Here is a 12,834-nt window from a genome sequence, read left to right on the forward strand (position 1 = left end):
ACGCTTAGCGGCGTTTTTTCCGTGTTCACGTTCTGAGTTCAAATTCCGCTGAAGTCGACTTAACGTTTCATTCTTTCGGGTTGATAAAATAAGTACCAGTTAAATGAGCACTGGGGTCGATGTAATCGACTTCTTTCCACCTGCCTTGTGCAAAAATTATTATTATTATTATTATTATTATTATTATTATTATTATTATTATTATTATTATCATTATTATTATATTATTATTATTATTATTATTATTATTATTATTATTATTATCATTATTATTATTATTATCATTATTATTATTATTATTATTATTATTATTGTTATTATTGTTATTATTATTATTATTGTTATTGTTGTTGTTATTATTATTATTATTATTATTACTAAATTCTTCCTTTTCTGTTTTTTTCTTCTTCTTCCTCCACTAGAATCCAAAGATGAATCTCTCTTCGAAGACACCTGCGACAAAGATGACGCTAGTGCCATGTTGGAAGCAGACGACAAAGACTGCGACGACCCAAACAAGCAGAAATTAAAGTCCTTTTCTTCGGGGGGTTCCGATTCTGGCAAAGCTGGTAAACCTCGTCGTGCTCGAACTGCCTTTACATACGAGCAGTTGGTGGCATTGGAGAACAAATTCAAGACTACACGTTACCTATCGGTGTGCGAACGCCTTAATTTGGCACTCTCGCTGAATCTTACGGAAACCCAGGTGAAAATTTGGTTCCAGAATCGTCGAACGAAATGGAAGAAACAGAATCCTGGAATGGACGTGAACAGTCCAACGATTCCTCCGAGCAGTGGTTCGCTTTCTGGGTTTTCTTCTCCGTATTCCAGTGCTGCCCCGTTGTATGCACAGGGCTTGCATCCTTATCTTCAAAATCACAATATTTACGGAGCGTTGGGTTTGTTTCGAACGCACGCGGCGAGTTACGGAGCACAGAACCATCACATATATTATCCTTATTTCAGTCAAACCACTTGAAATGGTTAAAGGACAGACAGAAATAAGAGGGAAAAAATACTTACAAAATGGAAAAATATAAATTTAAATAAAACTGTAAAGAAAATTATAAAAGAGAGACAGAGAAAGAAAGAGAATAAAGAATAAAAAGTAATACATCACAAATGTATACATATTCATACACATGCATATACACCCTTACATTTACAAATGATCAACAACAAAAAAAGAAAGAAAAATGACAAATACAAATAGAAATTTCAAGCACAACAACATCCACAACAATAACAAAAACAAGGAACTATCCTGTGTCTTCAGTTTTTCATTGTTTTTCAGTTCTTTTTAATGTTTTTTTTTTCAATTTTATATTGACGTTTTCGTTAATTAAATAATTAATTAATAATGATAATGGTAATAATAATAAAATAGAACAAAACGAAACAATTTCAAGAAGAATTTATATTTGAGAAAGCAAAATATTGAAATCCAATGGAAGAACTTTGCAAAACAACAACAATAGTAACAACCACAATTCAAGGAAGTGTAATGACAACACGAACAACAACAACAACATTAATAGCAGGAACAGCAGCAGTAGCAGCAGTAGCAGCAGCAGGGGTAGCATCATCATCACGAGCATAGCCATAACAGCAGCATTACCAAAACCTATGAACATTTTAAACACAAAATTATGACAATCAAATAAAACATATTTATCGATGATTATAATTAAATATTTAATTAATAAAGCCTCTGAGAATGTAATTATCACAAATATGAGCATTCGAAAAGATTGCATAGGCGAAACACAACGGAAACCATGACAAGAACAACAACAAAAAACAACAACAACAACAACAACATTAACAGCAACAAGAAAAAAACAGCAAGCATAGGAGACTGTGCAGGGTCGCTCTTTCTGCTAGAAATAACAGTCAAATCTCCCTGAAATCAGATTTTACAGTGTTAATTGTATAACGTGGTACCATGTACAATGTTTTTGGGGAACAGACAGAACGGTCAATGATTGGAATATCTTTGACCATAGCTGCGTCTGCCCTATCGTCTGCTCTATCAGGGCTGACCTAAACGAAACGACAGCAATAATTTAACAGTTTCTGATATTAAATCTGTATAATTTGATGAACTTGTTGAAATTTTGAAGAAGTGAAAAGATTTTTCCACAGACTTCGCAACAGAATTAATTAGAATGTTCAAAATCTTTTGTAATTGGACAGTGAGTGCTGGTCATTAAAACAGAAAAGGCCGCGTCTCGAAACATTGGTGGAACGCTCCTTATGTTTGAATTGTATTTACTCAGCGATAGATTTTCTCTTATTTTAGGTGAGTCACTCATATTACTGAAATACAACTACAACCACAGCAATAACAGCTACAACAACAACAACTAAAAAAGATTTCATTTAAACATGGAAGACTAGCTGAGTGAAAATATTGAGTCGCTTTTTATTTTTTGTCACACAGAAAAACGATATAAATTAACGACAATTAAATTAAACGGAATCAACAAAATAATAAAATGTTGCCAGATTGGATGAACAATGAAACAAAATTCTAACACCACCAAAAACAACAATAAACAAAAGTCAAAGCAAACATTCACAGAGGAACACACACGTGCACACACACACGCGCTTAAACACATACACACACACAAGCATGGACACCCATATTTGTAATACATAATCCAAGACACAGTAACGAAAACGGTTAAAAGACCTGCGAATAAACAATTGAACAATAATGAATAAATACAATGCACACGGAGAAAAGTAGGAAAAAACACAATTTAATAATAATAATAATAATATAATAATAATAATAATAATAATAATAATAATAATAATAATTTTCCGCTCGCCAAGACGAAGGAAAATTCCCATGACCCTTTTTTAATTCGGGAAGAAATCCAAAGACTCATTATTAACTCTTAAGATTGTACAAATCGTTTGTATAAATACAAGTAAAACTTGATCTTGTTTCTACGCAGTTGCTCTCCTTGCTAGAAATGTGAGAGAAATTTCTCTGGGAGGAAACACAAACTTTTAACAAATACACACACGGACACACAAAAAGAAATTTTGTATATATACGAGTGAGTGAAAAACGGTGGAACACCTTTAAAACACACGAAAGATGTGGTTTATAAATTCTGCCCCGGCAGTAAACAGTAGTAACAATAACAAGAACAAAAATTATTCCAACATTTCTAATGTTTTTTTTTTTGAAACAAAACAGATATCAACCAGTTCAATCCTGCTGCTACGGAATTGACAAACGTATCGCGCAGCTTTAATACGCAAACGAAAATGATAACATCATCATTATCATCAGCAACAAGAACAACAACAGCAACAATAATAACGATAATAATTATAATAATAATAACGAAAAAGAAAAACGTTTGTTTATATGCCATAAGGGCGAAAAATTAAGGGACATTACGAGGACAGAGTATTGAAAAAATATATGAAAACGGTGAATAATAATAATAATTTTAATTATAATTATAATTATAATAAAACAATAATAACAGTTATAAAACAATAATAAACACATGAACAAAATGGCGGAAAATGTGGAGAAAGGACGTTCTCTCGCACGCATAAAATGTGAAAACATAAATGTAGTTATACGGATGAAATTATATGGAAATTGCAATATAGACATCGGGGGTTTGCAATGGGGTGGGATATATTTGGTTTGGTTTTTTGCCAATTTATTTTACATTTTTTTCATTCTTTTATCATGTTTTTTTTTTTAAATTGTGATGTGTAAATTTGCTTGGGACAATGTTTGTGAGAGCGATCCTTGCACTACATATTGCATAACATACTGAAGTAAAAATATGAAATATGACGAAGAAAAGAAAATAAAAATTTTAAAAATTGGGAATGTTGTTTCTGAAATGAATTCTTTAAAAAAAATTATTTTATTTCTATTTGTACTTTATTGTTATTTCCTTTTTATTTTTCTTTATGACTTTTCCTATATTTCAAAATATTTAAATATATAACCTATACATGTGTGTGTGTGAGTTTGTGTATGTGTGTGTGTGTGTGTGTGTGTGTGTGTGTGTGTGTGTGTGTGTTAGCCGTTGTCTTAGAATGGCATTGCATATACTAATAGTATCACTAAAATAGGGAAAACACCCTTTATCGTAGGGATTCTGAATTCTGAGTCATGATGAGCAGAGACAACCTTGATTATTGCTCTAATTTCATAGATAACCGCAGTCTCTTTGAGCTTCCTCGTTGACAATGGTATTTCTGACATGCCATCTATGACCTCTCTGATGACTGTTCAGTTCAGTTGCAAACCTGCATGGTTTGAAGTATAGGTCACAGACGAAAGTTGTAACTGCCACTGAAATAGGATTCCAAATTTGCTGGTCTACCAGTGAGTGGAGGCACGTGGCGTAGTGGTCAGGGTTTTGGACTCATGATCGTAAGATTGTGGTTTCCTTTCCTGGACCGGGTGATGTGCTTGTTCTTGAGTAAAACATTTCATTTTACGGTGCTCCAGTCCAGGAGGGGCTGGGGGAATATATACGCCGGAAACCGGCCCTACCAATGCGCTGTGCACTGGAAAACGCCCTCAGTCCATGTAACCAAAAACAGTACGAAGGCTGCCTAAAAAACAACCTAAGAGAAATGCAGATCAATGTAAAACACTGGGATGCATTAACTTTGGAATGGGTTGAATAAATGAAGTGTATAAAGAGGAAGGTTGTAAAAATTTTGAAGAGGATCACCTTCAGCACGACAGCCTAAAGTGTTGGCTCCGGAGATGCTGTCACCAGAACCTCAGTGGAATCAGAAAATGTTGGAGATATGAAACCTGTGGCCGTTTCCAAGTATGCGTATGTCAACCACCTGAAATCTCATGAAAGATGAACTGTATACACCGTCCTTTCAACGTGATTTCGACGTGTGTATTGTGTTTGAAGAGGCATATGATGATTCACAGGTAACGTATCCCGCAGTGGTACCTACCTATCTACATACCCACTCACCTACCTACCCACATACATACATGCATACTTACACACACATACATACGTTCTTAACTTCGTACGTACATACCTACATACAAACACATACATGCCTCACTACGTATGTTCGTACGTACGTACGTACGTACGTACATCCCTGCCTACCTATCTACCTATCTACCTACCTTCATACATACATACATACATACATACATACATACATACATACATACATACATACATACATACATACATACGGGATACAGCACTTTGGTCTATAACACCTTGGTCAAAACCACTTGAGTCTAAGACACTTTGAACTAAAGATACTTTCGTCTAAGTATTTTCGTCTAACAACAAAAAGGATTGAATATAGTTATTTAGATCTTTTACATTATTATAGATTCTATGGAAAAAAATAGTTATTAGACCGAGGTGAATTTAGATAAATATGTCTTTATACTAAAGAGCATTTAGACAAAAAATAGCCGATAGTCTATTTATACAAAAGTCACTTTGGACCATAGCGCATTAGACCGAATTGTTTTAGACGAATAGTCCTTCATCTATACATACATACATTCATATATCAACACCAGAAATATTGGTGGAACATATCCATCAAAATTTCTACCAAGTACAAAAAAAAAAAAGAATGACAAGTGGAATATTGATTTTTGAGTGCACAAACAAGAAAAAGTATGTATATCAAAGAAATCAACGGGCTTGCGGATATGATTACCACTTGGAAACTCAAAGAGAAACCACTATTCATACCAATAATAATAATAATAATAATAATAATAATAATAATAATAATAATAATCATAATTATTATTATTATTATTATTATTATTATTATTATTATTATTATTATTATTATTATTATAGTAATAATAATAATAATAATAAAAATAATAATAATAATACTGAAGGCGGCCAGCTGGCAGAAACGTTACCACGCCGGGCGAAATTTCCGCCGAGGTCGACTTTGCCTTTCATCCTTTCGAGCTCGATAAATTAAGTACCAGTTGAGTACTGGGGTCGAACTAATCGACTGTCTCTCTCCCCCAAAATTTCGGGCCTTTTGCCTAGAGTAGAAAAGATTATTACTACTAATAATGTTAATCATTTCTACTGAAAACACTAAAATTTTGGGGGAGGGGACTAATCGATTACATCGACCCTAGTGGTTGACTGTTATTTAATTTATCGCCCCCGGAAGGATGAAAGAAAAAGTCGACCATGATGGAATTTGAACTCAGAACATGCAGACGGACGAAATGGCGCTAAACATTTTGCCCAGCCTGCTAACGATTCTGCCAGCTTGCCGCCTGACTACTACTACTATTACCACTACTACTACTACTACTACTACTACTACTACTACTACTACTACTACTACTACTACTAATAATAATAATAATAATAATAATAATAATAATAACAACAACAACAATAATAACAATAATAAAAACAATAATGGTTCTAAATTTTGCCTCAAGGACAGAAATTTTTAGAAAAGGGTTGAGACGATCTCGAAAGATGAAAAGCAAAGTCGACCTCGGTGGTGTTTGATCTCAAGAAGTGCCGCTAAGCATTTCGCCTGGCGTGTTAACGATTCTGCCAGCTCGCCGCCATAGTAGTAGTAGTCGTAGTAGTAGTCGTAGTAGTAGTAATAATAATGTTAATGATAATATCAATAATAAAATGTGAGTAGATGTCAAGGTAAGAATGCGGAAAAGCTAGGGTTTTAGGAAATGAAATCAACCAGCTGACACGTACATCACAAATACAAACTATAAGCGGAACAGTAATAATGTGGAAGAGTTTTCTAAGGTTCAAAAGGTGACATTGTTTTCGTTATTTACCTCCCAAAGATAGAGCTTTGTATCTTTGTTGGAAACCAGTTACTTCCTTATAAGAAGTCTTCAAATAATTAAAAGTAAAACAGAGAATGGTTATGTACATACATAGATAATACAAACATGCATACATACACAGAGGTCCCCCTACATGGCCTTGCTATTTGCTTTTGAGCCAAATTAACTAACTAACTAACTAACTAACACGTACATACGTATTGTCTTGCGTACATCAGGTAAATACATGTATAATTATGAAAAACAATGTATTTCAATGAACCATTATGGGTATGCAAATATGTAACTGTAATTATATACGCGTAATTGTCTCTGTTGTCTGAGTGTAGTTGAATACATGTTTTATTTTTCTTTTGTGCATGCATTTCAGGATAACGGTAGGCGGCGAGCTGGTAGATACGTTAGCACGCCGGGCGAAATGCTTAGTGGCATTTCGTCTGCGGTTACATTCTGAGTTCAAATTCCGCCGAGGTCGACTTTGCCTTTCATCCTTTCGGGGTCGATTAAATAAGTACTAGTTACACACTGGGGTCGATATAATCGACTTAATTCGTTTGTCTGTCCTTGTTTGTCTTCTCTGTGTTTAGCCCCTAGTGGGTAGAAAAGAAATAGGTATATATACATGTTGATTTTACGTCGAGAGGAAAACGTGAAAATCACGTAATTTTGTATATAATAAAGATAATAGCAAAAAAATAAAAGGCAAAAAATGAATTAAAATGATCTGTAAGATGAGGTGAAATAAATGATGGAAATACTTTGCCGGTTGCAGAAAACGCAGATGTTACGCAGAGGTATTAGAAGTTCTTCTCTTCAATCCATCGGAATATCGGAAATCTTTCCCTATCATCAGTTGCTATCTTGGAGTCGTAAGCGTTTCACCTATTAACTGCTACATGGCACCTAACTGGGGCAACGAGGGCTGAATTAATCTGGGTAAAAATTTCAACCAAGCGTTCTTTTGTCAGTCACAGCTGTATTTAATTGGTTTTAACTGACAGAATTGTTAGCACGCCGGGCTAAAAGCTTAGTGACATTTCGTCTGTCTTTAAGTTCTGAGTTAGAATTCTGCCGATGTTGACTTTGTCTTTCTTAATTTTGGGGTCGATAAATTAAGTACCAGTGAAATTCTGAGATTGGTGTAATCGACCATCCCCTCCCTCAAATTTCTGCGGTATAAAAGATGGGCTACAGCAAATATTCTGCTCAATACCACAGATTTGCTTGTCCGTTGTTTGACCTTAACCAGTTGAGCATGTCCATTAGTGTCTGACGACATGTGCATCTCTGATCAGGAGCAGAAGTAGTAGGGGATCATCATAGCCATGTGTTGAGAGGGATTCTTTGTGGTTTGAATAATTCACCTTTGGAAACATGGGTGTTTCGTTCAACATCCTTAATCAAGGGCCTTTTGAGCAGGATGGGCTACTCGACCAGAAGAAAGTCCTAACTGAGCCCCACCTGCAAGGTCATACGCTGTTTATCTTGATATGAGATCACAATGTCGCACACATATGGTTGTGATGCATGTGCCTAGTGTACCCTTATCAGACGGGTAGTAATGATGGGTATACTGGGCTTCGTATATTTTACCCCAGTGTTACTTTGATGGCATGCACTGCTCTCTCACTCAATAATAATAATATTTTAAAAGGATTGACGTAACTCTTCACAAAGCTAAATAGTCAATACGAAGGACGCGATGTGATTGCAATGGATATTTTATTGGTTGAACGGTTCTTTTTGCCACTTCTAAAATTGAACTTTGAAAAGTGATGAGGTCATTGCATCAGCGTGTGAACGCTGGTTGCTCTCGCTCATCTATTGGATTTGAATTTCTATAATTTTGAATTTTTATCACTTTTCATTTTGAACTCGACAAAGACAGGCTTGCTGTCGAAATATCGTTCAACCAAGAAAATATCTTTTGCAATCGCATCGCGCTCTTCGTATTGTCGGTCGATGAAAAAGGTGGTAGTGGTACCAATAATTGTCGGAGCCCTGGGAACAGTGAGTAAAAATCTCGAGAAGCACATGGAACAAATAGGGGCTGAATTAAGGGTGGAGCACTTGCAGAAAACAGCACTGATTGGAACCGCTCGAATTCTCCGGATGGTTCTCGAAAAATAAGAGGTGTTACCTTAGTTCACTGACAGTGAACAGCTGACGTCGTAGTACATCTCCAGCGTTAGATGCTGTGCAAAGGTAATGAAGTTAATAATAAATTATACTAATACATAACCAAAAAACTTACAAATGTATTATCAAAAGCATACAAACAAATATATAATCAAAAGACCTGGACATACGAATATATATAACATACAGGGAATAGCACTGCTAGGCACCACACACATCCTACGTAAAGCAGTTTCAAAACAGGAAAAATAACAGTACTAAAACAAATCACAGCATCTACCCAGGGGAAATAAGAACTAAGAAAAAGTTGTATTATAGTAATTCCTACATGAAAACGAGACTAGAGGAAGTTTACATTAAGTCGATTACATTAAGCCCAGCGTTTTACTGGTACTTAATTTATCTCGAAAGGAGGAAGGTCAAAGTTGGAATATGAACTCAGAACGGAAAGACGGACGAAATGCCGCTAAGCATATTGCCCGGCGTGCTAACGATTCTGCCAGCTCACCGCCTTTGATGATGATGATGATGATGATGATAATAATAATAATAATGATAATAATAATAATAATAATAATAATAATAATAATAATAATAATAATAATAATAATAATAATAATAATAATAAATAATAATAATAATAAATAATAATAATAAAGACTTCAGATATAAATCATGCCCCCTCATTGATATGACGGTCCCAATCGATATAAATGTATTTGTGAAGACCTACCAAAAACTGAGCAAGTATAAAGATCTTGAAATAGAAATTGGTACAACGTGGAACCTGAAGATTATAACAGTTCTGTAGGATTTTACTCGTTCGAGAAAGTACTTCTTGATATACCAAACATTTCGGCTGTTTTCGTTACGCTAGCACCTGCAATACGAGCACCAACAATTTGACCTCTTTGAACGTCCGATAGATCTGTCATTTAATGAATTTTATTTACCCTTTTCTAATGATATCTGAAAAGAAAAGTTAATTTTAGCAAAATATATTAAGCAATACTAGTAATAAATAAATAGAAAAACATAAAAACAAGCAAGATTTTGATGGTTTTATAGATATCGCAAAATTATGATGCTATGATGCTAGGTGTTTTTTATTATTTTGTCCAACCCCTGTATATACTGAAAGCAGTCTGTCGTAATATATGTGTGTGTGTGAGGTTGTGTGTTTTTGTGCGTACGTGCTTGTGTTTGTGTGAGTGGGTTAGGATGTGTGTGTGTGTGTGTGTGTGTGTTTACGTTTACGTAACTTAGCGATTCGGCAAATGAGATCGATAGAATTAATAACAGGCTTTAGAAAGTACTGGGGTCTACTCCTTCGACTAGAATTCTTCAAGGTGGTGCTACACCATGGCCACGGTCTACGGAGTAAAACAAGGAAAATAATAAAAGAATATGTACATAGGCGCAGGAGTGGCTCTGAGGTAAGTAGCTTACTTACCAACTTTCCGGGTTCAGTCCCACAGCGTGGCACCTTGTGCAAGTGTCTTCTACTATAGCCTCGGGTCGAGCAAAGCCTTGTGAGTGGATTTGGTAGACGGAAACTGAAAGAAGCCCGTCGTATATATGTATATGTATGTGTGTGTGTTTGTGTGTCTGTGTTTGTCCCCCCCCCAACATCACTTGACAACCGATGCTGGTGCGTTTATGTCCCTGTAACTTAGCGGTTCGGCAAGAAGAGACCGATAGAATAAGTACCAGGCTTACAAAGAATATGTCCTGGGGTCGATTTGGTCGACTAAAGGCGGTGTTCTAGCATGGCCGCAGTCAAATGACTGAAACAAGTAAAAGAGAGAATATGTATATATATATATATATATATATATATATTATATATGTGTGTGTGTGTGTGTGTGGTGTGTGAGTGTGTGTGTGTAAGTATATATATATAAATACATATAGACGCACATATATCAGTGTATGTGTATGTACATGTATGCACAGAAAAGAAGAGAAGGATGGAGTGAGGGTATGAGTGAGAATGTGAATAATTAGCGAAGGACAGAGAGAATGAGAGAATAAGCGAGAATATAATGTGGAACGTAATCTTTGTTCTGGCGATTTACCAAAGCAGCAAAAGCTGTGTGTCACCATAGTTGTTATGCAACAGTTAATATCATTGACAGAACTTGGCACATGACAGTATTATTGTAGGCTTGGTAATGAGCCAGCCATTGGAAAATGTCTACCGTTCACACAATCAGTTCCCTTTCCTTTACGAAAAGGAGTGAAATATAAGTAGATGCAGCGAAATTGAATAAACCTTCTTTCCAGCAGTGAGACGTCGTTGTTCAGTTTTGCCAGTTTAATTCTCTAACCGTTAATAACGTGTCTTTAAAGTGATTGTCGTTCGTATTAAGAATTTGATGTCTTATTTGAAATCAATGGAAAGGAAAAGGTGAAGTGATGTTCTTCGAATTTACAGTTCCCTTAAGAATGTTTAATATATTTTTAAATGCTTTATTTATCTCGACTAAGTGTGACGAATGATCAGTCACACACTTGGCCGACTTTGATGGGATTGCTGTCTACCCACTGGCGCCTTCTTTTAGATCCGCATATTGCTTTGACTTGATAACGTAAGAAATAATCAGTCAACTGCTTCGACGGTTCGTGTCCTTACACGAAACTATATTATCTCCTCTTCCCTTAGGGGCCAAAATACTTACCCCACAAAGGATCAATACAGTCTAGTTGCTAGTCAGTTCGGAAAATTATTCATTAACCCTTTACCAGTCCTGTGTGTCACATCTGATACGCAGGATATATTTCCCTTTTCTGCAATGCATAGTATATATTACTCATTACCAATTTCCTTTCAACCACCAGAATAAAACCGGACTTTTCAAAGTAAAAGTTTATATTACTTAAAACATACAAAACAAGGAGAAACGAAAAGTCTGAAAATAAGCTTGGACATTTAGGAGAAACTTATGTGGGTTGTGTGGTAGGAACATTGCCTCTGGTTTCAGTACCACTGCGGTATTCCTTATCTTCTAATATAGCTGCACCCCGGCCAAGACCATTGCATTTGGGAAACGGAAACAGAAAGGAGTCCGTATACGTGTATGTTTGTGTATTTTTCTGTTTGTATTTGTCACAGTTCGACAAGCGATATTGGGCAAAAGAGTGAAATGGAATAAATGCCAGACTCAAAACATAAAGTACTGGAGTCGATTCGTTCGACTAAAATTCTTCAAGGCTGTATACCAGCATGCTCGGAATCCAATAACTGAGAGAAGTAAAATAAATAATAATATATCTTTTATATAAAATATATATTATTATGTCCTATTAAATATATATATATATATATAAGTATATCATCCTTATTTTCCTCTTGGACATTCCTCTGTCTCCTGTTTCTGAAAAAGAGGTTTGCTCGAAACGTTAAACCACCTTTCTTTCCTTCCCTGAGCTTCTGTCAATACTTTGCATGTACCACGGCCTAGCGTTCCTATGTTTTCTTCTTCTTGTGTTTTTCGCTCGTATATATATATATATATATATATATATATATATATTAAACAGACGATGGGCTTCTTTTAACGTCCGTCTACCAAATCCCATCACGAGGCTTTGGTCGACCAAAGGCTATAGTAGAAGACACTTGCCCAAGGTGCCTCGTGGCTTCAGGTTTTGCATGATGTATTTTTTGATGTTGTATATATCAGAAAGAAAATCTTATTTTCCGAGTCCTGTATTCTGAGTTCAGTTTTCGAACATGCGTGCGTCTGTGTATATTTGTTTATTTTAATGTGTGAGTGCGTGTGTGTGTGTGTGTGTGTGTGTGTGTGTGTGTGTGTGTGTGTGTGTGTGTGTGTGTG

The 12,834-nt window shown here is 35.5% G+C and overlaps 1 protein-coding gene across 1 annotated transcript in view; it reads left to right on the top strand.

The window, feature by feature from the left end:
- Positions 1-422: 422 nt before the first annotated feature.
- The window catches only part of LOC115227008 (homeobox protein Hox-D3a-like), a gene marked incomplete at its 5' end in the record, with an annotated part of 40,417 nt that continues 28,005 nt past the window's right edge, over positions 423-12,834 (top strand). The window contains one exon of the mRNA XM_029797958.2: positions 423-899. Coding sequence (XP_029653818.2) covers positions 423-899 — 477 coding nt within the window. The remainder of the gene's footprint in view (positions 900-12,834) is intronic.

Source organism: Octopus sinensis, unplaced genomic scaffold (genome assembly GCF_006345805.1).
Source record: "Octopus sinensis unplaced genomic scaffold, ASM634580v1 Contig01206, whole genome shotgun sequence".
In the NCBI taxonomy this organism is placed as follows: domain Eukaryota; kingdom Metazoa; phylum Mollusca; class Cephalopoda; order Octopoda; family Octopodidae; genus Octopus; species Octopus sinensis.